Raw genomic sequence first — 27,876 nt, 5'->3', positions numbered from 1 at the left:
TGGCTTTCTGTGTTTCACCTTGATTTTTTCACTCACTCCTGGCCTCAGTAGCTATTTTGCTATTGGGAGAATAGTTTGCGTGCGGTGTGACATTAGTCTTTGGACTGGACAACTTTCCATGCCTTCATTCAGTGTGTTTCTTCACTCGAGGATTGCCTTGTATACATCTGTGCCAGACTTACTCGGTTTCTTGATGATTCCTTTGATGATTTTCACTGCCATCTCAAACTTTCCATTTGACTGGGGATAGTGCGGAGATGATGTGTAGTGTTGAATTTCCGAATCTTTTGTGAAGCAGCTGAATTCTTCACTCATGAAATGAGGGCCATTGTCACTCATCACAGTGTCTGGAATTCCATAGCAGCTGAAGTATGCTTTCAGGCATTGTACTATTTCTCCTGTCATTATTGTCATCAGCCTGTCAAACTCGCAGTAGTCAAAATAGTAGTCTACGGTGACAAGATAATTAGGTCCTGCTGTAGCGAATAGTTCTACTCCCAGCTTCATCCATGGTCTGTCTGGGATGTTATGTGTCATCAACGGCTCTCTGGCTTGTTTAACTTGGTGCTTGTTATAAGCACCGCACTGGCCAATGTGGTCTTTAATTTCATTGCTCATGTTTGGTTAGTAGAGCACTTCTCTTGCCTTTCTCAGACTCAATTCAATTCCTTGATGGCTTGCATGGATGTCCTTCAGCATCTCTCTTCTCATCTCCTTAGGGATGATGACTCAATTTCCTTTGTACAAGATGCCATCTTGGGCTACCCATTCATCTCAGTATACCCAGTATGCTCTTGTGACTACAGGTGTGTCCTTGATACTCTCAGGCCATCCTTTCATCCCTACCTCTTGTGGAAAGTTGCATCTTGTTGAGTAGTTCACTTGATTTGAGCAAGGCACTCATCTGTCAGATTCAATATCTATGCTGGGTTGATGACTTCCAGATCATGTCGAGCTGCTGCTTCATGTTGAATCTGGAAGATTTCACATTCTGTTGTAGCATCCTCAACATTCTTCATGGGGAGTGCTGCTCTCAACAGCATGTCTGTGATGTACATCTGTTTTCCTTGTTTGTGTGTCACATCCCGATGATATCTCTGTAAACAAAGTAACATTCTCTGGAGACGCTTTGGAGCAGATAGTAGCGGTTTGAGAAAAATGCTTTGAAGTGGCTTGTGGTCGGACTCCACTGTTACTTTGTCTCTTCCAAGCAGGTGTTGCAGAAGATGCCCACAAGCAAAAACAATAGACAGGCACTCTTTCTCGATCTGAGTGTAGCATTGTTCTGTTTGCATTAGTGGTCTGGATGCAAATGTGAGTGATTGCCCTTGCTGCATTAGGGTTGCTCCAAGACCTGTCTCACTGGCATCACATTGCAAGGTGACTTCATCATTGAGGCTATAGTACTTCAGCACTGGCGTTATCGTCACTAGTTGTTTGATTTTAGTAAACGCTGCTTCTTGTTCTGTTCCCCAATACCACTGCACATCCTTGGCAGTGAGCTTGCATAATGGTTCATACTCCAATGACAAACTAGGCAAAAGTTTTATTAACTAGCTCATGAATCCAACAATCATTGCACTGTTTTCACATCTGTTGGTCACTGCATCGCTGCTACAGCTCTCACCTTGACAGGATCCAGACGAAGATCCTTTGCTGTCAGTACGTGACCTATGTACTTAACCCCAGGCATCTTCAGATGCAATTTTTTTCTTGTTCAGCTCCAGGACCATCTGGCGAGCTCTCTCTTTAGCAGTTGTATTAAATTCTGATCATGGTCAACTACGGATTCTTCCATTGTGTCACCACATCCATACACTAGTAGATCATCCGCTATGACTTCCACTCCAGGAAGATCACCGACTATCTCATGCTGTCTGTGTTGATACTCTTCTGGAGCTGTGGAAATGCCAAACGGCTTGCGCAACCATCTTTATCTCCCAAACGGTGTCCAGAATGTCATTAGAAAGCTACTGCTTTCATCCAGCTTCACTTACCAGTAACCATCCTTCGCATCTAGGGTAGTAAAGATGTTTGCCTTGGCAAGTTGCAGCAACATTCCTTCGACGGTTGGCATGGGGTAGTGAGATCTGTTTACCCTTTATTTAGATCCTTTGGGTCTAAGCACACTCGCAGCTTTCCAGGTTGTTTCACAGCTACCTTGCTGATTATCCAGTCTGTAGGAGTTGTCACTTCCTTGATTCCTCCCTTCCTTTCCAGCTCTTCTATCTTGCTTTTTAACTTGACTTGAGGGCAGCTGGAACTCTTCTTGGCAGCTGCTGAATTGGCTTTACACTCTCATCTACTTCGTGATGATATTCTCCTGATAGACATTCCAACCCTGTAAACACATTTGTGTACTCCTCTTGGATCTGTTTGGTAATCAGTGATTTTGTGTGTTGCAACACGTTGTGAATCTCTTTTTTTTTAATTCACTCATGGGATGTGGGAGTCACTGGCTAGGCCAGCATTTATTGCCCATTTATTGGTGAGCTGCCTTCTTGAACAGCTGCAGTCCACGTGGTGCAGGTACAACCACAGTGCTGTTGGAGAGGGAGTCCCAGGATTCTGATACAGCGACAGTGAAGGAACGGCGATATATTTCCAAGTCAGGATGGTGAGTGACTTGGGGGGAACTTCCAGGTGCTGATGTTCCCATCTATCTGCTGCCCTTTCCCTTCTAGATGGTAGCAGTCGTGGGTTTGGAAGGTGCTGTCTGAGGAAGCTTGGTGAGTTCCTGCAGTGCACCTTGTAGATAGTACACACACTGCTGCTGTATGTCAGTGGTGGAGGGAGTGAATGTTTGTGGATGTGATGCCAGTCAAGCGGACTGCTTTGTCCTGGATGGTGTCCAGCTTCTTGAGTGTTGTTTGAGCTGCACTCACCCAGGCAAATGGAGATTATTCTGTCACTTGTGCCTTGTAGATGGTGGATGGGCTTTGGGGAGTTAGGATGAGTTACTTGTTGCAGGATTCCTAACCTCTGACCTGTTCTTATAGCCACATTATTTATATGGCTAGTCCACTTCAGTTTCTAGTCAATGGTAGCCCCCAGGATGTTGATAGTGGGGGATTCAGCAATGGCAATGCCATTGAACATCAAAGGGCAAAGGTTAGATTCTCTCCTCTTGGAGATGGTCATTGCCTGGCACTTGTGTGGCACGAATGTTACTTGTCAGCCCAAGCCTGAATATTGTCCAGGCCTTGCTGCATTTGAGCATGGACTGCTTCAGTATCTGAAGAGTAATGGATGATGTTGAACATTGTGCAATCATCAGTGAACATCCCCAATTCTGACCTTATGATGGAAGGAACGTCATTGATACCTGAGGAACTCCTCCAGTGATGTCCTGGAAATGAGATGATTGACCTCCAGCAACCACAACCATCTTCCTTTGTGCTAGGTATGACACCAACCAGCGGAGAGTTTTCCCTCGATTCCCATTGACTCCAGTTTTGCTGGGGCTCCTTGATGTGACACTCGGTCAAATGCTGCCTCGATGTCACAGCAGTTACCCTCACCTCACCTCCAAGTTCAGCTCTTTCGTCCATGTTTGAACCAAGGCTGTAATGAGGTCAGGAGCTGAGTGGCCCTGGCAGAACCCAAACTGAGCATCAGTGATCAGGTTATTGCTAAGCAAGTGCCGCTTGATAGCACTGTTGAGGACCCCTTCCACCACTTTCCTGATGATCAAGAGTAGACTGTGGGGTCGGTAAGTGGCTGGGTTGGATCTCAGCTGCTTTTTGACTACAGAACATACCTGGGCAATTTTCTTCATAGCCGGGTGGATGCCAGTGTTGTAGCTGTACTGGAACAGCTTGGCTAGGGGTGCGGCAAGTATTGGAGCACATGTCTTCGGTACTATTGCCGGAATATTGTCAGGGCCCATAGCCTGTGCAGTATCCAGTGCCCTCAGCCATTTCTTGATATCACGTTGAGTGAGTCGAAAAAGCTGAAGACTGGCATCTGTGATGCTGGGGACCTCCGGAGGAGGTCAAGATAGATCATCCATTCGGCATTTCTAGCTGAAGATTGTTGCAAATACTTCAGCCTTATCTTTTGCGTTGCTGTGCTGGGCTCCTCCATGATTGAGGATGGGGATATTTGTGGAGACTCCTCCATCAGTGAGTTGTTTACTTGTCCACCACCTTTCATGACTGAATGTGGCAGGACTGAAGAGCTTAGATCTGAACCGTTGGTTGTGGGATCGCTGAGCTCTGTTTATCACTTGCTCTTATTCTGTTTGGCACACAAGTAGTCCTGTGTTATAGCTTCACCAGGTTGACAGCTCATTTTTAGGTATGCTTAGTGCTGCTCCTAGAATTCCCCACCTGTACTCTTCATTTGCCCAGGGTTGATCCCCTACCCTGGTTGTAATGGTAGAGTAGGAGATATGCCGGGCCATGAGTTTACAGATTGTGGTTGAATACAATCCTGCTGCTGCTGATGGCCCACAGCACCTCATGAATGCCCAGTCTTGAGTTGCTAGATCAGTTCAAAGTCTATACCACTTAGCATGTGGTTGTGCCACACAACACGATGGGCGATATCCTCAATGTGAAGACGGGAGTTCGGCAGCACAAGGACGATGGAGTGGTCACTCCTAGAGATGCTGTCATGGACAGATGCACCTGCGGCAGGCAGGTTGATGAGGATGAGGTCAAGTATGCTTTTCCTTCTTGTTGGTTCCCTCACCACCTGCCGTAGAACCAGTCTAGCATATATGTCCTTTAGGACTCGGCCAGCTCGGTCAGTAGTGATGGTACCAAGCCACTCTTGGTGCTAGACATTGAAGTCCCCCACCCAGAGTACATTCTGTGCCCTTGACACCCTCACTGCTCCCTCCTAGTGGTGTTCAACATGGAGGAATGCTGATACATAAGCTGATGGGTTGGGATGGGGGGGTGGGGGGGCATTGGTATGTAGTAATCAGCTGGAGGTTTCCTTGCCCATGCTTGACTTGATGCCATGAGACTTCATATGGTCCAGGGCCATTCCCTCCCGAATGTATACCACTGTGCCCCCACCTCTGCTGGGTTTGTCCTGCTGGTGGACAGGACGTACCGAGGAATGGTGATGGCTATTCTTTGAGATAGCTCTCCCAATTTTGTCACAAGGCCCCCGATGTCAGTAAGGAGGACTTTGCAGGGTCAACAGGGCTGAGTTTGCCATTGTCATTTCTGGTGCCTAAGTCGATGCCCAGTGATCTGTCCGGTTTCATTTCTTTTAGACTTCGTAGCAGTTTATACAACTGAGTGGCTTCCTTGGCCATTTCAGAGGGCACCTAAGAGTCAACCACATTACTGTGGATCTAGAGTCACATGGAGGCCAGGCCGGTTCCTTCCCTAAAGGACATTAGTGAACCAGATGTTTTTTTTACAACAATCGACAATGGTTTCATGGTCATCATCAGATTTTTAATTCCATATTCTTATTGAATTCAAATTCCAGCATCTGCCATGGTGATATTAAAACCCAGGTGCCCAGAGAATTACCCTGGGTCTCTGGATCACTAGTCCAGTGAAAATACCGCAACACCACCATCTCCCTGTGGCACATTCAGGGTTACCAGTGCAAGTTTTAGAGTTGCTTCAGTTGAGATGAGTGGCTGTTGCATCCTATCTATGATCTGGAACTCTGAGATCTCCCTTTTTGCCATTGCATTGGGCTCTCAGACTAATTTGCCCTCTCGGTATGAGTATCATGCCATCAAATGCCTCACTTTCATGTGCTTCAGAATTGGATCGCCATGTTCAGACACTTCTTACAGATCTGTGAAAGTCATGATGTTGCATGACGTACCAGTGTCTATCGGACACTTCTTGTTTGCTTGATATTCTCCTGCGGTCATCATTGTAACAGTGTCATGAAGTGGAAGTCATTCGATAGTTTGAAACAAAACAAGAAGTTTAGAGATTTCTGGGCATGAGTGGGTTTTACCGGAAATTTGTACCAAATTTTTGCCAAGTCTGACTGAAGTATTAAAAAAGAACAAGACGTTTCATTGGACACTGGAATGTCAGAAGCCATTCGATAGTTTGAAAACTGTATTAACTACGACACCAGTTTTGGTAATACCCAATTATGCAAAGCAATTCAAGTTGGCCGTTGATGCAAGCGATATAGGCATTGGAGCTGTACTGTTACAAGAAGATAACACTGGGATTGAAACAAAATGATAGGGTATTTTTCACAGAAGCTATTAATGTACAACAGAGAAGATATTCAACGATCAAAAAAGAGACTTGAGTTTGCTATTAGCATTGCAGCATTTTGAAATTTATGTTGCAACAATTCATCGGAAACAATTCTTTATACAGACCATGATCCTTTGTAGTTTTTGGGCAAATTTTGAGACAAAAGTGCAAGGCTTTTCAGATGGAGTCTATTAATGTAACCATTTAATCTACAGATTATTGCTGGAGGAGAACATCTATTTGCAGACACATTATCAAGAGTTTGAAGCTTAAAGGAAAATTGGACATTTTTAAAACCCTGGATATTGAACAGGAGTGATTTCTGCTGATACCAAGGACTTGTTATGTTAATGTTAATTGTTATGTTAATGTTGTTATGTTAATGCATGCATCTGGCAATGCAGTAGTGTATAGTAAGTATAGGAGACAGTGTGAGATGGAGTATTAAAAATGAAGCCATCTTTTGGAATTATGATGGTTCATTTTTTGATAGGGAGGGGGATGTCATGAATCAATTAGTGTATATAATATTATTGGAATTTTTAAAATATAAGTAAAGGTTTAGTCTGTGGATGTGTCTTAATTGGATTAAAGCCAGCTAGTCTGGGTGCTTTGATGTGTACTAGTTTTGAGATGTAACCAGAGAAGTAGAGGTACATTTGCATTTTGTTGAATAGAGCATTCAAGAAGGGGAGTGAAATCTAGCACCTAGCTAGCAGAGGCCAAGCAATGTTTATATTACTAATAAAATTAGTACTATGAAAGGGGTTTTATCGTTAGAAGAGATAGAGTTCAAAGGGGCTGGTGATGCAAGGAAAATTTATATTCAAAGAGATGTGCTGGGTATAACAGAGAGCAGTTTTGTGTGTGCAGAGCAGAGGCGTGTAACATCAAAGCAACTTCAAGCCTACAACTATCTGTACAGAAAGCAAAGTGAAAGGAACGTCATTTTGAATGCGTAAGGTGAAAATGCTTTGCCTGGTGTCTGCTTAAAGTCTATGGGTTGCTGTTGCCCTAATGGAGATTGGTTTGGGAATTTGTTAAAGAGTTATGATATTAGTAATTTGTAGCCACGTGTATATATTTAACTTATATAAGTTAATAAATGTCTCATGTAGTTTGGCACAAAAACTTCTCGAGAACTGGTGGCCTGATTCCTGAATTTAGAGCTGCATCTCAATCATTCCACTTAAAAATATAGGTTATGACAGTTGTTTAAAGTGTCCCACTGGGATTTTAAATAACAGTCTTTAAATAACAGTCATAACAACCATCACAAACCATTTATCACCTATTAACTTGATGGAACCAACCTGTTGAGTGGTATACAGTACTTCTTCAGACTGTTATGTTGATATCTCTCCGTTGACCATCTGTATTGGCTCGTTTTGCTTATTTCTAGCCAAACATGTGTGTGTGTGAAATGATTTGGCTTCTTGCAGTTAAAAATTATTTTCCCCATGTTGGGCAGTCCTTCTTTTCCTTTGTATGAAGTCCTCCGCAGTATTTGAATCCTGCCTTGTGTCTGTGATTGTTCTGCTCTTTCAGCCTGTTATTGTCTCTCAGCATAATGTATCTCCTGGTTTGCTCTGCCTTCCATGTTCTCTAACTGACGCTTTACAAGCTCCGTGTTTCTACACACATCTATCACTTTCCTGAGCGTAAGTTTCTCCTCTTTCAACAGACTTGCTCTCACTGAGGGGTCTTGTAGGCCTAAGATTTTTAATGGGATCATCTTTTAGCTGTCCAAATTCCCATGTTTCTGAAGCTGTGTTACTGCAGTCACATACTGTTCAATGGGTACATTATGACCTTGAGCTGTCGTGTTGAATACATAGCGTTCATAAGTTACATTCACTCGGGTTTCAAAGTGTGCGTTCAAGGCATTCAAAATCTCTGTTGTCTGTCTGCTTTGGTCGTCAGATAGATTTAGGGTGGAATACAATTTTTAGCAGTCCCTCCTGGCCAGTTTTAGAAGTGTGGCTACTCTTCTCGGTTCTGGCTTCTAATCAAATCTGTTGCAAGCTCATAGTTTTGCCATTGCCAGTTCTGCCACATATCACCTTTTATTTATACTGGAGTTGTAGAGGAAAGTTTATAGTCATGTTAACTCACTCAGTATTTTACTTCCAGCCTTTGGTTTGTATGTTGCTTCTCTTTATCTTTTTTCAGCGGCTGTTAGCAGGTTTGAACATTTCTGTGTGCCTTTCTGAGCTGTGGCTTCTCTGAAGCAGTTCCAGGGTTTCAGAACCCTATTTTAGTGCCACTTCTGATCATCATGTTTCAAATTCAAAGATTGCCATGCTCTCTCGGTGAGAGCCTTTATCGAACTGATCTAAAATGGCAGCTTACAGAGAGCTTCCCTCATAGCAGAGGTCACTAATGCCCTTCAGGGAAGGGAATCTGCCGCCCTTACCTGGTCTGGCCTACATGTAACTCCAGACCCACAGCAATGCGATTGACTCTTAAATGCTCTTTGAAATAGCCTAGCAAGCCACTCAGTTCTCAAGGGCAATTAGGGATAGGCAATAAATGCTAGCCTAGCCAGCGATGCACCCATCCCATGAATGAATATGAGTGGGCGACATTGCTGTGCCAAGCAGCAGGATGAGAAAGAAGGAAAAGAAGTGTGGATATGACGAATGATAGGGTGGGAATAGTGGAACGAATGGCAGGGGGCATGAGGCCTTTGGTTTCTTTCCAAGTGGCTATGGAGCACATCTGTGGTCAGGGGGTGGGGAATTTCTTGGTCTGTCTTGGGGAGACGGGTGCCTGGGGCTCGGGAGATGGTCAAGCAATTTTCTCGGGCAGCTCACAAGGAAGTTTGTTCCTGTTCCCTTTCACTGCCTTCAAGTAACGTGGATCACATGAGGGGTAAGGGTTTACAGTACTGTGCTCACCCTTCATCACTGGTTGTAAAGGACTAACAGGATTCAGGAGCAAGTGAAGCAGCAAAACCACTTTCATCCAAGATGCCAACAATAAAGTTCTTTCCTCAACAACACCAGCCTGTTCTTCAACATAGATAAAAGAAGGAACTTGCATTTGTATAGCACCTTTCATAACATAAAATTGTTGTCAAAGAAGTCTAAAACCAATTGAGTGCTTTTGAAATGTAGTCACTGTTGTAAGTTAAGAAATGGTGCAACCATTTTGTGCACAGCAAGGTCTCACAAACAGCAATGAGTTAATTGACCAGAGTTTTAGCGATGTTGTTTGAGGGATAGATATCGGGCAGGTTATTGGGAGCAATCTCTTGCTCTCCGCTTCAGAGGGCAGCTAGGGATTCAGTTTAACGTTTCTTCTGCAAGACCGCACCTCTGACAGTGAAGTATCCCCTCAGCAATGCACTGGGGCATCAATCTATATTTCGCACTCAGATCTCTGGAATAAGTCTTAAACCATGGTTGTCTAACTCAAGGTGACAGTGTACCACCAACACCAAAGGGATATGGTGAGATCAGAGCACCAGGAGTCAATGTAGGGACCACTACTTTTCTCAAACTAGGAGGCCATTGGAATCAGAGGGTGCGGCTCAGAAATGACAGGATGAGTTGGACCAAATGTACATGTGGAAAGAACAGTTGTCATAAACAACATAGACTAATATAAAATAACACATATAGGGAGATGAAATGGGTGACACATTTCATGAATGATGCTGAAATCATTAAAGGTGAGGTTGAAAAGGCCCTTAAGACCTTGAAGTGTTCATACTCAAATAAGTGTTAGCTGTGGTTCAGTTGGGAGCACTCTTGCCACTGAGACAGAAAGTTGTGGATTCATGTCCCAGTCTTAGACTTGAGCAAAAAAATCAAGGCTGACACTCCTGTGCCATATCGAGGGAGCACTGTGCATTTAGCGGTACTATTTTTTGGATGAAATGTTAAAATAAAGGCCCCGGTCACTCTCTCGGGTGAACGTAAAAGATCCCATGGCACTATTTTGAAGAAAAATAGGTGTCCTAGCCAGTACTTATCACTCAATCAATATCACAAATACAGATTATCTGGTCACATTGTCACATTGCAGTTTTTGGTAGCTTACTGTGCACAAATTACCTACAGCCTAACAGTGACCACACTTTAAAAGCACTTCATTGGCTGTAAAATGCTTTGGGACATCTGGTGGTCGTGAAAGGCGCTGTCTAAATACAATTTTTTTTTAATGTAGGTATCGCATTCAATGAAAGACCTTTAGAAGTGTTGTCACTATGACAATGCATGGGCAAAATGAGGAATCACCTATTACACATAGCCAACCCTCACAAAGTCCCTGTGGTATAGGAATAAAATACTTGCTAGCAGAAATGAAAGCCGTGCAATTGTTTAAGAATCTATTGGAAAGACATATATTTTTCTGGCTGGGTGAGCTAGAAGTTCAAATGGCCCTGCCCCCCTGTAACTATCATGCAATTTTCCTCAAGATGCAAGTCTGTTGTTTAAAATAGCCCAGATTAAAAGAAAAATCTTGAATCCTGCAAACTTGAAGTAAAAACAGGAAGTAGCTGACATGATCAGCATGTCCGTCGGCATCCGAAAGCGAGAGAAAGGCTAATTTTTCAGATGGGACCTTTTATCAGCTCTGCTTTTATTCGAATAGCCAACTTTTAAATCAACTGAGGTGATAAAACTCGAACATATATGATAATTGTTGGTAAAATAAAGCAGCTTTATCCAGGAGTCAGTCATAACGAACTGATGCGACAGAAATAATTATAATTTCATGATGTCATAAATAATACAGAGATTTGGCTAATGAAGAATTCATGCCTCGAGGTAGCTAACAGCACAATCCTCCAGAAGGCTTCACAGTGCCCTATAGGTCGAACCACCTATTTCAGGGTAAGAGGAAAATATCTGAAAAATAAAACCTATATCTTAAGAATGAAATTGATTCATATTTTACAGCTCTCCGGAGTCATTTGAAATGTCTGAAATTCTTATTCGCCCTCTTCAATATCTGTTTGGGTTTTGGGGCATTTAAGGAAGATTTTCAGCTTTTCCAGCCCTGGGAATAGTTCAGGCAAAACAAATAAGAAAAATAATTCAACAACTTGTGTTTATATAGTGCCTGTCTCAACCACAGGAGAGCACAAAATGTGTCACAGTCAATGATGTACACTTGAAATGCAGCCACTATCCAGGGAACTAGATTCCTGCACAGCAAGTTGTCTCGAACAATAGTGAAAGAAATAAGTAGAGAATTGATCCTTCTCTAATTAATGTTAGTTGAGGGACTGCTGTTGTCCATGAGACTGGAAGAACTTTTTTTTTTAATTTGCTCACGGGATTTGGGTGTTGCTGGCTAGGTCAGCATTTATTGCCCATCCCTAATTGCCCTTGGGAAGGTGGTGATGAGCTGCTTTCCTGAATGGCTGCAGTCCATGTGGTGTAGGAAGACAGGAGACACCCCTTTTTATGGCACCAGCTGCCAAGTGGTAAGTTTAAAGGTCCAGCTTCAATGTTGGTGAATGGGTGAGTGGATGAATGAGTGAGTGGGTAGAGTGGTAGGGTGGGTAGGTAACTAGGTTAATGGGTAGGGCAGGTAAAGTGGGTAGGGGGGAGGTGGGTGAAGTGACTGTTGGGTGAGTGGTAGGCGGGTAGGGTGGCATGCAGGTGAGTTGGTAGGTAGGTAGAGTGGTAGGTGGGTGAGGTGGCAGGTTTGTGATGTGGTAGCTGGGTAAGGTGGCAGGGGGTGAGGTGGTAGGTGAGTGAGGTCATAGGCGGGTTGGGTAGGAGGTGGGTGAGGTGGATGGTGGGTGAGGTGATAAGTGGATGAGGTGGCAGGTGGTGAGGTGGCAGGTGGGTGAGGTAGTAAGTGGGTAAGGTGGCAAATGGGTAAAGTGACAAGTAGGTGAGGCGGTAGTTGGGTGAGGTGTAAGGTGGTTCGGGTGGAAGGTGGTGAGGTAGCAGGTGGGTGAAGTGGCCGGTGGGTGAGGTGGCAGGTGGGTGAGGTGGTAAGTGGGTAGGGTGGGAAATGAGTAAAGTGACTAGGTGAGGTGGTAATTGGGTGAGGCGTAAGGTGGATTGGGTGGAAGCCGGATGAGGTGGCAGGTGGGTGAGATGGTAGTCGAGCCTTGGGGGCAATCAGGGGGTCAGTGCGAGTCCATTCTGTAGCTATCCAGGAGTTGGACTAGGTTTCAATCTGTCTAACATTCTCTGGGTTACCATCCAGCTAAATACCATGGAACTGTCAGAAGTCTCTGACTGTAACTCGGAGTCGGTGACATTCCTGGAGGGTCCCAGGGAACAGGGGAATTGCTCATCGGAGGTTGGAGCTTCGCGGGCAATTCCCATTAGGTCAGCATGTCAGGATTTCCACAAGGCCCAGTTGCACACTTCAGTCGTAGGTCCAATCTTCGATGATCTGGAGGCTAGAAGAGCCTTCGGGCAGGACCTTCCGGTTGGCGAGCAGGGGCGGGGCCCTCTCGCCGACGTGTAAAATGATGCGGGGTGACGTTGGGTGGAACTCCGGTCGTCATCCCGCGTCATTTCCATTTTCAGGTTGGCGGAGGTGCAACCGAGTCAGATGCCCGCCCGCCGACCTGTCAACGGCCTGTTAAGGCCATTGGGAAACCAATTCAGCTCATTAATGGACCTGCCCGTCCAACCTTAAGGTTGGCGGGCAGGCCGGAAGCCCTGGCGGGCTTGTGAAAAAACATGAAACCTCATCCACTGGCGGGGTGAGGCTTCATGAGGGTATTTATATTTTAATGAAAGGTTTAAATAAGAGTTATGGGCACGTCCCAACTCATGGGACACTGTCACGTGAGGGGACATGGTAGGGAAAATTTTTAAACTCCTTTATTAAAAGTTGAAAATCTGAGCTGATCTCCCTGAGGCAGCACTTAGCCTCTGGGAGATCTGTGCGCTCTTCCCCGCGCATGCGCCCGCTCCCGCTCTTCCCCCCCGACGGAGGGAAAATTTTGCCCTATGTGTTCAAGCGAAACCTTAACCTACGACTTCCCGACTTCAAAGACAAGCAAGCTACTACTGAACCAGAACTGACACAGTGTGAAGTTCTGCTTTCCTCAGTTGCCTAGGATGTACCCCATTCGGAGACAAGGAAGGAAGAATGAGAATAGAAAATATCAATTAAGTGGGGGAGACGAAACAGAGACCTGGAGTTTGACAGACACAAATCTTTGAAAATAGCAAGCTAAATTGATAAGGTTGCTGATGATGCATACTGGAACTTGGACTTTATAAATAGACGTATAGAACAGAAAACATGGAAATTATGATAAATCTTTCAAAATCACTGGTTAGCCCTCAGTCAGAATATTGCGTCCACACTTTAGGGAGGGAGTAGGACTTGTAAGTAAAATTAAAAACCCTGGCGTTAAAGGGACGGTGAATACAAAATTGACTAAAAAGCAAAACTTGCACTTACATAGCACCTTATACAACCACCAGATATCCCTAAACTCTTTACAGCCATTGGAATACTTTTTGAAGTGGAATCGTTGTTGTAATGTTGGAATCGCAGCAGCCAGTTTGCGCTCAGCAAGCTCCCAGCGATAGCAACGTGATAATGGCCAAATGATCTGTTTTTTGTGACGTTGATTGAGGGTTAAATATTAGTCAGGACAATGGGAAAACTTCCCTCGCTATTTTTCAAAATAATGCCACGGGATCTTTTACATCCACCTGAGGGGGCAGACTTGGTTTAACACCTCTTCTGAAAGATGGTGCCTCCAACAGTGCAGCACTCTGTCAGTATTTCACTGGAGAGTCAGCCTAGGTTGTTTTGCTCAAGCCCTGAACTGGTTGTGATTGGCCAATTGGCTTCGATATAGGTAAGTGTGAGTAAATTTTGGCAGGATGAATAAAGAGGGCACATAATGCTTGGAAAATTGCATACAGACATATTAATGACTGAAAGTTGCAATGGAGGGAAATCTGATCCAGTGGTCAATGGGAATTTACAAAGAAAAATTATTATTGACTTTTGGGACCACACTGTCAAAGCCAATATTTAGTGACAATCCTTAGTTATCCCTTAAGAAGCTGATGGTGAGGTGCCTTCATGAACCATGGCAGCCCAGTTGTTGAAGCCACTGCCCAATCCCCCCGCCCAATCATGGAATGTGGGCATCACTGGCTGGGCCAGCATTTATTGCCCATCCCTAATTGCCCTTGAGAACTGAGTGGCTTGCTAGGCCATTTCAGAGCGCATTTAAGAGTCAGGGCATTGTGCAGTTAAGGGTATTTAAGCATCAACCACATTACTATGGATCTGGAGTCACATATAGGCCAGAGCTGGTGAGGATGGCAGATTTCCATCCGTAAAGGACATTAGTGAACCAGATGGGCTTTTACAACAAGCGACAATGGCTTCATGGTCATCATTAGGCTTTTAATTCCATATTTTTCACTGAATTCAAATTTCACCATCTGCCATGGTGGGATTCAAACCCGGGTCCCCTGCGAATGAGAACCTGGGAACCTGAGGTCCCCTGAGTTCCTGCATCCCTGAGAATTACCCTGGGTATCCGGAGTACTAGTCTAGTGACAATACCACTACTCCACCGCCTCCCATGGGGTGGGTGGAGAGTTCCAGGATTTCAAGCCAATAAAGGAATGCAATATCTGTCCAAGTCAAACCATGCCCATTTATCAAGTAGGATCAAGAGTAAGCCATTTAGCCCCCGTTCTGCCATTCAAATTAATCATGGTTGATTTGTATCTTAACTCCATCTACCCACCTTGATTCTCCAGCTCATAAAATAATAATAAGAATCGCTCAAAATCGGTTTTGAAATTCCCAACTGCCCCTCAGCCTCGGCAGCTTTTTTTTGGAGGAGAGAGTTCAAGATTTTCACTACCCTTTGAGTGAAGAAATGCTTCCCGACATCACCCTTGAACAGCCTTGTTCTAACTTTAAGGGTGTGTCACCTTGCTCTGGATTCTCCCACCAGAGCAAATAGTTTCTCTTTATTCACCCTACCAGTTCTTAATGTTCTTGAAAACTCATTAATTTGATTGCCCCATAATCTTCTATACTCAAGGGAATACAAGCCTCCTCTCATAATTCAGCCTTTTAGGCAACGCATGAATGCATTTATTTAAAAATCACCTTCACAATTTGAACAAAACCATCAGCCCATTTCAATTCAGTGACTTTAAGACCCCTTCCCCCTTAACTGAGCAGACAGCAATCCCATGCACATGCATTGCGAGGTTTATTAATGAATGCAACACTGTCTAGTATCACCCCGAGTATTTTCTATCACTGTCTTTAAGATCAAAGTTGAGCGCATAAAGTTGGGAGGGACTGTCAACAGCTCTACAGCTCTATTGAGAAAATACAGTCCAGCTCAGGCAATTCCTAAAGGATAATAAAGCGTTAACACACACGATAGAAGATGTGACCCAAGTTGAACCTCATGCTTGGGATGGAACATTTAAACACAGGTGCCAACAGTTATCTTCAAAAGAAATGATACTCAACAACAGAGGTCTTGCTCTTGGTATGTAGGGAGCCTAGAGTAGAAGTGGATTTAGCTGAGTTGCCTCCTGGGTCCCAAAAGAGAAGTTATAAAGAGAAGGCAGTTTATTTCAACAAAGGAAGAAGCCTCAGTCACACAGATTTCCTGCATCAAAAGCATCTTATGCCACTTCACGGCCAATGACTTCTGTTTTGTAGCAAAAACAGAAAATGCTGGAAACAGTTAACAGGTTAGGCAGCATCTCTGGAGAGAGAAACAGAGTTGAAACAGAATGATCTTTCATCAGAACTGGTGGCTGTTAAGAGATGAATGGACCTGGAAGAGCAAAAGGAAGAGGTCAGTGAGAGGGCGGAAGGCAGGGGTGGTTAAATGACAAAAAATGATGATGGTGCAAGGCAAAAGGAGGTGATAAGGTGGCAACTATGGAATTGTTTTTATTTATTCGTTCATGGGATGTGGGCATCACTGGCTCAGCCAGCATTTATTGCCCATCCCTAATTGCCCTTGTTCATAAGGCACTTTAAGAGTCAGCCACGTTGCTGTGGGCCTGGAGTCACATGTAGGCCAGGCCAGGTGAGGATGGCAGATTTCCCTCCCTAAAGGACATTAGTGAACCAGCTGGATTTTTACAACAATCGGCAACAGTTTCGTGGTCATCATCAGACAGCACAGAAGAAGGCCATTCAGCCCACAGTGCCTGTGCTGGCTCTTTAAAAGAGCTATACAATTGATCCCATTCTGCTGTTGATTCCCCATAATCCTACAAAGTATAGAAACAAAAGGTCGGTCCAAATGAGGTGTAATTGAAATTGGTTTTGGAGTTGTCATGTAGCGGAAATGCAATCAATCTTTATTTTTACCCCACAGAAACTTCATTCAAAAGAATGATCAATTAATTTGTTTCACTTATTTGGGAGTATTAATTGAGAAAGGAATGTTCGTATCCATGGAGCTGTGGATGCTGAGTTATTGAATAGATTCAAGGCTAAGATTGATAGACTTTTGGGCTCTGGGGGAATCGGAAGACATGGGGATTGGGTGGGATGGTGGAGTTGAGGCTAACGATCAGCCATGATCTTACTAAATGGCAAAGTAGGCTCAAGAGGCCTTATGGCCAACTCCTGCCCCCAATTCTTATGCTCTTATGAATGCGGGCCAGGACATGAAATTCTTAATCTTCTTTGAAGAGTAATATGGGATCATTAAAGTCCACCTGAGCAAACAGATGGTGCCTCAGTTTAATGCCTCATCTGAAACGTGGCACTCTCTTAGTACTCTGCTGGATTGTCAGCCCAGGTTATGAGTTCAAGGCCTGGCACAGAGCTTGAACCATCAGCTCTTCCTCTGTATTTTGCACCTAAAGCTGGACATGGAGTTTTGGGAGAATCCACAATTCATAGAGCCCACTTACCCTATAACCCATCTCAAAGAAACTACTCAAAACTGCTCCTCCTACAGAATGAAGAATTCAAATAGTATAACTAACTAGGAACCACAAAATACACAGACAGAACTTCAGTGCAAATGTTAAAGCTTTTATTCACAGCTGCTAAATGGCCCACCTGCACATTTACCTGTCAGAACTAAAGACTATAATGCAGGATGGTGGACAAGATAAGGAGTCACTGTGGCTCTTCTTTCTATGGCTGGGTTACTTGATTTATAAACTGTTGAAAATAGATGGAAATGAATGGTCATATTGGGGGTGACTATCAGAAATGGGTGCGTGTGGATTTTGTTCAGTGACATTCAAATCTGCTGCTTGTGATTCCTCCTTGCTGTTATGATCTGATGTACATGTACCTTTAAAGGATCGTATCTTAAACTGCTGTCCATCACTGCCCATCAAAAGACAGGGTGTGATGTATAATCCCATGACTCTGCAGACAGCGTGCAGCAGCAATCCTGCAGGTCAGACCTGTCTTCATAGCCTCCAATTTAATATTGTCTGTATATAGTCTTATCTTCAAATAAAGAACCCACATTATTGTTTTGTCCATCCTTGGTGTATGATTGGTACATTTGTGACAAATAGAAGAGTGCAGCGCCTGCTACGCCAACTACACTGTCAGCAGGATTTTGGGCCAGGTTTTCCCATCCCGAATTGTGGCAGGACAATTCAAAATCAGTATTGCTAGCAGCCTGCATTCCGGCCTCCCGCCTTCATCCCCACCTCTGCTGACGTGCCCTGAGGACAGGGGGGAGTGTGAGGAGTGGGGTGGGCATGAAAGTGAAGTCACCCGCCTCGTTAATTAGGTGTGTCGAGGTCATTAGGCAGCTTGTTAAAAGCTCAGCTTCTGACTTTGAGATTTTCATGGGTACGGGCAGACATTCGGAGCTCCCTGAAGCTACCCAGCTCCAGCCTGCATGACGGGAACAGAGGCAGCAGAGCAGCACTGGAAATGTTTTATTTGATGGAAGAAAGTGCAAGTTTGGACAAGAAACTATTGAATAGCAGTGAAATTTTAATAACCAATTTTTCCCTATCCTATCTTGGGCCTATCCTATCCGATCCCAGCTCGTCCTTTGCCGCTGGCCACTTTGAAAATGGGGATCCTTTTTTATTTTTTTAAGACCAGCAAAGGTGGCAGCCACAGCAATGGCTGCCAATTCCGCTTCCCTGGTGTCTCGCCTTCATTCCACCTCCCCCTCTCCTCACCCCACCAGCCACTAATTTGGTGGCAGAACATCTCTAGGATGTTATGCTCTTATGAATGCGGGCCAGGACATGAAATTCTTAATCTTCTTTGAAGAGTAACATGGGATCATTAAAGTCCACCTGAGCAAACAGATGGTGCCTCAGTTTAATGCCTCATCCCCACGAAAACTCCACCATTTAGCAGGCTGCCAATGGAGGGGGGATTGCAAGCCATGATTAATCCTGCCTCCTGATTCTCACCTCTAATGGGAAACTCTGGTCCTTTGTGTCCAATCCCCTCAGTGATGATACTGTGGTGCTACTGTCCAATACACAAGAGAACACACATCACAATAGCACCAAACACAACGCAATAAGAAGATAGTAATAAATAAGAGAAAATGCTGGAAAAACTCAGCAGGTCTAACAGCATCTGTGGAGAGAAAGACAGAGTTAACGTTTTGAGTCCGTAAGACTCTTCTTCAAAAATAAAGTAATGCTGGATCTCCATAGCAGCAACTGAGAGAGAAGGACAAATCAATGTCTTCTGGTGTGATCCAATCTTTGAATTTAAATTTCAAACAAAATATCCACTCTGAGCAACCTAACAGTAAACTTGTGTGCAGAAGAATACTGAGTCCATAAAGGTAGCCCCCAGGATAATATTCAATGTACTGCAAAATAACTGAAATCACACATCCCTTCTAAAGGTGGGCAAGACAAATTCAGAGTAATGAAACAACAGAACAATATCAACTATTCTGAAACAAAAACAAAAATACCTGGAGGGTTTTTATAAAATACCAGTTAACCAGTGTTCCTCTCCGGAGATGCTGCCAGACTTGCTGAGTTTTTCCAGCTATTTTTGTTTTTGTTTTGGATTTCCAGCATCCGCAGTTTTTTGCTTTTATCAACTATTCTGACTCAGCATTAGAGAGAGGGCAGACAAGATTTGTGAGAATGGTTCCGGGGTGAGGAACTTCAATTACATAGATAGATTGGAAAAGTTGGGACCTTCTTCCTTGGAGAAGAGATGGTTGAGAGGAGATTTGACAGAACTATTCAAAATCATGAAGGGCCTGGACAGAGTAGATAGGGAGAAACTGTTCCAATTGGTGGAAGGATCGAAAACCAGAGGGCACAGATTTAAGATAATAAGCAAAAGAAGCAATGGAGACATGAGGACAAACTTTCTCCACACAGAGAGCGGTTAAAATTTGGAATGCAAGGATATTAGTGAATCAGTTAGGTTATTATGACAATCCAACAACTATCATGGACAGTTTAACTTATAATTCCAGATTTTCTTTTCTTTAAAACAAATTCAAATTCTTCAGAGTAGGATCTGAACTCATAATCCCCTGAGGTTACTAGTAACATTACCACTACACCACCAAGCCCGGTCTGATTGTGGAAAACTGGTTCCAGTGGCAGAAATTCAGTAACCAGAGGACAGAAGCTTAGGGTAATTGGTATCAGAACCAGGGGAGGGGGAGGAGAATTTTTATTTACGCAGCGAGTTGTTGTGATCTTAAAGAGGTGGAAGCAGATTCTATAATAACTTTCAAAAGAGAATTGGATAAATACTTGAAGGGGAAAGGTATGCAAAGTTATGGGGAAGGAGCAGGGGAATGGGACTAACTGGATAGATCTTTCAAAGTGCTGGTACAGGCTCAATAGGCTGAAGGACCTTCTACTCCTGCTGGATCCACGATTGATTATTTTATATCAAACCCTTGCTGACAGTGCTTCATCTTTTTTTTTTAAATTTCAGAGGTTTCTGCAATCCTGGAAGCTGGGACATCTTTGATTTATAATTTCCACGAATCTTATGGAATTGGCAAAAATGTCAGCACCCACTTGTCCGCCATTTACTCAGACATGACGCTTTCGAGGGAGAACATTGAGTTCAGCTTCCGGACCACACACACTCCAAGTGTGCTGCTTTACGCGGACTCCTATTACCAGGAATATATGGCAGCTGTTTTGTGCAGCAATGGTGAGTAAGGAAACATGCTGTGCAGTTAAATGAGTTGTGTTTATCGATTACCAACAGAGAAAATATTCAAACTTCTGTTTAAAATTAACTTCTTTTATTAACTTGCTGACATAACAGCTGTGAGCACACTCCAGCAAAATGAATCATTCATTGACTCTGCAGTGCCTTGGGATATCCTGAAGATGCAAAAGTGCTGTCTCAATACATGGTCTCAATGATTATCAGTTTGATCACATGGCAGCAGTAGGAGATTGGGGGAGAACGAGGATCCGATCTTCGTTTGTGCAGTGATATAAACATGGGAAATGGCAATTACCTAGTATTCTGCAAACTCCCTGCGGCACAATATGCACACAAAAATGGAAAATGACAATTAGTGAATGAGGGCAGATAGGACCTAGAGCTAACTAATAATTTTACCAGTGGGGAAGCCTTCTCATACAGAAAGAATAGGTAGCAGATTATTAGTTACAGAAAAAAAAAAATCACTCTCAGGACCATCCAGGAGAAAACAGTCTGCTTGATTGGCTCCCCATCCATCACCTTAAAAAACATTCGCTCCCTCCATCACTGGCACATCGTGGCTGCAGTGTGTATCATCTACAAAATGCAGTGCAGCAGCTCACCAAGCCAGCTTGATAGCACATTCCAATTCCACTACCACCTAGAAGGATGAGGGGAGAAGGTGCCTGGGAACACCACCACCTTCAAATTCCCTTCCAACTAACACACCATCCTGACTTGGAAACATATCGCCGTTCTTTCACTGTCACTGGGTGAAAATTCTGGAATTGCCTCCCTAACGGCACGATGGGTATATCTATGCCACAGGGACTGCAGTGATTCTGGAATGTATCTTTGGTCGGTCCATTGGAATCAGAGACAGGAGAAGTTATCATGGGAAATGAGGGAACGAAAGCCATTCAACAAATATTTTATGTCTGTCTTCACAGTACAAGACTCAAGTTTCATTCCAGAAATAGATGGTAAACCAGGGGCTAAAAAGAGTGAGGAAATTAGGGAGGTTAATATCAGTAGAGATGAAGTACTGGAGAAACTTTAGGGCAAATCCCCAGGGCCATCTTAGGGTTCTAAAGGAGATAGTTGCAGAGATGCGCCGGCTGTGATTTTCCAGAATTCGTTGGAATTGGGAACACACCCATCAGATTGGAAGTTGGCAGATGTTACTCCACTTTTCAAGAAAGGAGGGAGAGATAAAACAGGGAACTACAGGTCAGTTAGCCTAGCACCAGTTGTTGAGAAAATGCTGGAACCCATTATTAAGAAAGTGTCAACAATGCACATAAAAAAGCATAGTATGATTAGAACAAGTCAACATGGTTTTACTAAAGGCAAATCCTGTTTAACAAATTTACTAGAGTTTTTTGATTATATAACTAGCATGGTAGATAAAGGGGAGCCAGTAGATATAGTATACCTGAATTTCCAAAAATAAGGTACCACACAAAAGGTTAATAGGCAAGATGGAGTTGGGGGTAATACATTAGCATGGATAGAGGTTTGGTTAACATAGAAGACAGAGAGTGGGCATAAACAGGGCTTTTTCAAATTGACAGGCAGTGAATAGTGCATTGCTGCAAGGATCAGTGCTGGGGCCTCAGCTATTTACAGTCAATATTCATGTCTTAAATTAAGGGATAGAGAATAATGTATCTAAGTTTGCTGGTGACACCAAACTAGGTGGAAAGGTAAGCTGTGGGGAGGACACAGAGAGGCTGCAAAGAGATAGGTTAAGTGAGTAGGCAACAAGAAAGAAGATGGATTATATTGTGGGGAAGTGAGAAGTTATTCGCTTGGTGGAAACAATAGAAGAGCTGAATGTTTTTTTAAATAGTGAGAAACTGATAAGTCTGGATGTTCAAAGGGACTCAGGTGGCTTGTACAAGGAATGCAAAAAATTAACATACAGGTGCAGCAAACAATTAGGAAGACAAATGGCATGTTGGCCTTTACTGCAAGGGAATTGGAGTACAGGAATAAGTAAGTAATGCTAAAGTTGTTCAGAGTTTTGATGAGGCCACATCTGGAGTACTGTGTGCAGTTTTAGTCTCCACATTCAACAAAAAATATTGGAGGCAGTACAGCAAAGGTTCACTAAATTGGTCCTTGGAGCGAGGGAGTTATTCTACGATGACAGGGTGAGCAAATTGGCTCTTTTTTCTCTGGAGTTTGGATGAATGAGTGGCGTTCACATTGAAAAGTATGTGTTTCTGAAGGGGCTTGATAGAGTAGACAGAGAGATTGTTTCCGCTGGTCAGGAATCTAAAACACAGGGGCAAAGACTCAGGTTAAGGGACAATCATTTAGGACTGAGGTGAGGGAAAATTTCTTCACTCAAAAGGCTGTAAATCGTTGCAATTATCTGCACTAGAGGGCTGTGGATGCTCCATTGTTGAATACATTTAAGGTTGGAATAGACAGATTTTTGGTTTCTCAGGGAATGAAGGCGTATGTGAAACAGGCAGGGAAGTGGTGCTGAAGCCCAAGATCAGCCATGATCGTATTGAATGGTGAAGCAGGCATGAAAAACTATATGACCTACCCCCGCCCCCATTTTTTGTGTTCTGGTGATTCAAGAAGGCAGGTCGTCACCAACTTCTCAAGGGCACTTAGGGATAGGCAATATATTCTGGCCTTGTCAATGATGCCTACAACCCATGACTGAATTTTTAAAAAGAAATTAAAGAAAGAAGAGGCTGAATTCAGGATCTGAAAGATGGCAAGATTCAGAAAGGAGAAACAAAATTAAAAACCTTCCTGTGAATAAGGTTGAGAAAGTTAATAAAAGCCAGCTGTAGATGACAAAAGGAAACAGAAAGATTGTAAAACCAACGGAACAGAGCCATGAATACCTGGAGGCAAAGCTACAAGATCCTACAGGTAACACTGCCTGTAAAAGACAATGATGGATGGGCTTTGGCTTCAGAGGGAAATTAAATCAAACAGTGGTCCGAACACTGGAGAGAAAATTAAAAGGCCTGACACGTAGGTGAAGCTGCAGATTACAAGAGACCAATAAAAGTACAAACGAGGCAATTTGAACTTGAAGAAGTAAAAAGAGGCTATAAAGAAGACGGGAACTGAATAGGAACAGCAGTTGGGGTGGGGAGAAGGGCTGGAAGAAGTGAAGGGAGAGCCAACTAGAATATAGAGGAAAAAAAAAATAGGAGGAGTTAACCTAGATAGGAAATAAATAAATGGGTAGAAACGACCATCCAAAGCATTACAGAAAAATATGAGTGAAAGGGGGTCTTGTGGTACAGTGGATAGAATCTCTGCCTCTGAGTCAGAAGCTTTGAGTTCAAGTCCCACCCCAGCATTTGATGGCTAAGGCAACTGTATTCATAACATGGCAAAGCAGGTTAAATATCAACCTGCAAATCCTTCCAATATGTGCCATATCAGGTGGTAAGAGCAGGAGAGGTGTCTGATCAGCCATGCGATGGATTAAAAAGTTGGAGACTCTGTCATCACTATGCATAGCTCCAGACTGCACTGTGCATGTTGCCACAGCAACTCAGACTCTCTGAGTGATCTGTAACATACCATACCACCATAAATGAAAGAGCTTACACTTATGCAGTGCTTTTCATTACCTCAGGATGCCCAAACACTCTTCACGGCCAATTGGATACTTTCGAAATGTAGTCACTGTTGCAAGATATGGAAATACAGCAGCCTTCTAGCAGACAATGTCCCACAAATAATCATGACATAGATGACCAATAATCTGTCTTTTTTTCAGTAATTTTGAGGGCTAAATGTTGGAGCGGGACACAGGGAGCACTTCCCTGCTCACCTTCAAAGATCTTTTGCACCCACGCAGGGAGGTCCTCAGTTTAACATCTCGGCTAAAAAGTGGCATCTTCACTCAAACAATCCCTTGGCAAAAAGGTGTCAACGGAGATTGTGTGTTCAAGTCTCTGCAGGGGGGCTTGGACCCTTGATCTTCTCACTCAGAGGTGAGAGGGCTGCTACTGAGCCAAGACTGACACCTGATAGGGAGAGATGGATGCCCCATGGAAATACATTGAACAATAGGAGAGAATGAATCTTAGAGGGAAATAAATAACACAGGTAGGTGGATATGGTGATGCAGTATTCCATACAATGGAATCCTATTATATTCAAATACCTAGATTGACAAGGATCTTAACCAGAGGAGCAACTAAGAAGGGATAACAGAAAGAAAAACACAAAAACTGGAAATCTGAAGTAAGAACAGAAACATAAACAGTAGGCCAGCTATAGGGAGGTGGTGGCATGGTGGTATTGTATTCCAGAGACCCAGGGTAATGCTCATAGGGACCCAGGTTCAAATCCCACCATGGCAGATGGTGAAATTTGAATTCAATAAAAATCTGGAATGATAAGTCTGATGATGACCATGAAATCATTGCTGATAGTTGTAAAAACCCATCTGGTTCACTAATGCCCTTTAGGGAAGGTCTGGCCTGGTCTGGCCTACATGTAACACCAGATCCACAGCAATGTGGTTGACTCTTAACAGCCCTCTGAATGAGAGCAATTAGGGATGGGCAATAAATGCTGGCCTAGGCAGTGACACTCACATCCCATGAACAAATGAAAAACAACACCTTAAAGAGAAGGACAAGATAGCACTTCTGTTGAGGCTCCTTATTAGAAAGGTCCTTTTTCTGGGTTTTGCATCACTCTTCCACTGAACGGCGAATTCTCTCCCTTAGTGTGATCAGGAGACATTCAGTAATCCCACAATCCAGCATGGAATCTTGTACAAAGGAGATTCAGCCTGGAGAAGAGTCACGCTGGACTTAAAACGTTAACTCTGTTTCTCACTCCACAGATGCCGCCAGACCTGCTGAGTTTTTCCAGCATTTTCTGTTTTTATTTCAGAGGTTCAGTGTGTTGATTTGAGTGCTGCCGGAAAAACCAGTTCAAAATTGTCAAGTCCCAGTAAATATCAGTAATACTGGCACCAGTAATACTGGAGTTCCACTTTAAGGTGTTCAATATCAGTTTGGACAAGTTTTACTGGTAACCTTAATTTCCAAGTTTTACTGTTTTTTTCCCTTAGGATCACTGGTGTTACTCTATTGTATAAGAAGGGAACTTGCAACTGAGATGCAGAAGCAGGGATAGGGAAACTGAGCTTCTGAGATCTCATATAAAAAGCAAAATACTGCGGCTGCTGGAAATCTGAAACAAAAATAAAAATAGTTGGAAAAACTCAGCAGGTCTGACAGCATCTGCGGAGAGGAACACAGTTAACATTTCGAGTCCGTATGACTCTTCATCAGAACCAAGAAAAAATAGAAATGAGATGAACTATAAGCTGGTTGAGGTGGGTGGGACAGGTAGAGCTGGATGGAGGGCCAGTGATAGGTGGAGGCAAAGAAGAGATTGCCAAAGATGTCATAGACAAAAGGACAAAGGGGTGTTGACGGTGGTGATATTAGCTATGGCATGTGCTAATGGTGACGTTAAGGGTGGAAAGCAGGACGAGCAAGTGACAGGTAACCCTAGTGGGGGTAGGGTAGGGGGAAGGGATCGAATTTCCTCTGAAATGAAGCCAAGCTGCTTGTCTTACCATCGCTGATCACCATCTATTATTTTTAGAATGATATACCTAAGGCTTATTTACTGTACAAGACACAAGTCACCAATAGCTCATAAAGGATTGGGTAAACACATTGTGGGTTCATTTATTCAAGACTTGGCACATGAGAACAGTTACGCTTAGGTATAAAGCTTGAAGGCGTCAGAGCTATGCGTGTGTGTTCTGCCCAAAGCAGAAGTGAAACTTTTGCTGGATCACATGACATATTTCCCTTCTAGTGATGTCATGATGATAATCCTTAAAAGCACATTACAACGCAGTTCCCTGCCTACAAGCCTGCCTTTCACTGTCTTACCCAGGTGCTTACCTTTGGTGCACAAGCTCAATTTGGTCATCAGCGAATATCATACGCCCTCCCTGATGGCCCTGTGGGTGTACCTGCACCACACAGACTGTGTAAGCTCAAGAAGGCAGATCACTATCACCTCCTCAAGGGAAATTAGGGATGGACAACAAATGCTGACCTTTCCAGTGATGCCCACATTCCATGAACAAATACAAAAATATAGTATTTTCAGTATGGATCACCGGCTAATGATAAGTGATGGAGTCCTCTGGCAGTGTTTCGGTTATACTTCCGAGCCCAAGGGCAGGAACCCAAGTCCCAGTATGCTTCATTACTATGCTAGACAGTGCTTATATACACAAATCCATTGGGGGTATTGTTTTCTTTTTCTCTTTGCATGTTGGTTCAATCCTTGGAAGTGAAAGTCTCAGAGAAAATAATGTTTACAGTGTAAGGAACATTTGGTGAGGTGCCAATTAATTCCTCATGCATTTTGTAGTGTTAGCTTAGCAGAAACTGTAGGGCATACCTGCTGAGTGGTTTCTGACATCAAATATATGTTGGTTATCTCACATTTGTTGAATGACTGTAAATATTCCAAGGATGCTAAGTTGACTACCCAAATATTTATAGATTGAAATCATACCCATCCATAATTAATGTGTAGATCTTTGCTGAAATGTGCCGTTTATCATAGGTTATTAGTGCCTGTTCTAGCAGAGGCTGGTATTCTGCAAGGAACGGCCTATTGATAAAAATGCCAAGTGTATTCTGTGTCTAGTATCTGTACAATTAATTAAAGCAGACTGGCATCATTTTCCAGCTGAACAGCTCGGGCACAGTGTAGTTTTTTTTCATGATTAGAATGAGATCAGTGGCTCAGTAATGAAAATTTTTAAATTTCTGGGGGAGCTCATGGGCAAGGCATGGGTTCAGCGGCAGAATGGGAAGGAATGGGCAGAAGTCAAGGGAGAAGCGGAAAATTGACAAACAATTTTGTTTTTAAAATTTATGAACCAATAGTGTTTCAAATCACTTCAGAGAACAACATCTATAGGAATTGGGGGAAAAGTTGCACCAGAGGTTGATTGAGCTAACGTTAGCTACTTTGATACCAGTCAGCTGTTAACTGTACTAGTTTGTGGATGATCACCACAGAGCAGGAGAATCTTAAATTGAAGCCCTAATCTGTGAGGTGAACAGAGGAAAATAAAGACTTGTATTTATATAGCGCCTTTCATGACCTCAGGACATCCCAAAGTGCTTTCAGCCATTGTAGTACTTAAGAAGTGTAATTACTGTGATATTTAGGAAGTCTTCCAATGAAGCAACATTGGTACACAGTTGGGATCCAAATTTTGTTTCTGTGCTCCAAACCACAATTTCTTTCATTCATTAAAATAAATAGAGAGAAAATTAAGGGCTGACAATGCACGGTTGCACGATAGAATCAGAAAATCGTAGAATGGTTACAACACAGAAGAAGGCTGTTTGGCCCATCGTGTCCATGCCATCTCCCAATAAGAGCTACTCAGATTGTTTCATTTCTCTGCATTTTTGCCCTGCAATTTCTTTCTCTTCAGGTGCTTATTTAGTTCCCCTTTGAAAGCTATGATTGAATCTGCCTCACCACACTCTCACTGCATTCCAGATCCTAACCACTCACTACAAAAACAAACTCC

At 43.3% G+C, this 27,876-nt stretch overlaps 1 protein-coding gene across 1 annotated transcript in view; it reads left to right on the top strand.

The window, feature by feature from the left end:
* Positions 1–27,876, top strand: part of LOC144686222 (contactin-associated protein-like 5) — a 304,622-nt gene that overhangs the window by 114,995 nt on the left and 161,751 nt on the right. The window contains exon 6 of the mRNA XM_078551312.1: positions 20,064–20,288. Within this exon, the coding sequence (XP_078407438.1) occupies positions 20,064–20,288 (225 nt within the window). The remainder of the gene's footprint in view (positions 1–20,063; positions 20,289–27,876) is intronic.

Source organism: Cetorhinus maximus, chromosome 11 (assembly GCF_964194155.1).
Source record: "Cetorhinus maximus chromosome 11, sCetMax3.hap1.1, whole genome shotgun sequence".
In the NCBI taxonomy this organism is placed as follows: Eukaryota; Metazoa; Chordata; class Chondrichthyes; order Lamniformes; family Cetorhinidae; genus Cetorhinus; species Cetorhinus maximus.
The sequence above is the reverse complement of the archived record's forward strand: the minus strand, read 5'-3'. Positions and strand labels throughout refer to the sequence as shown.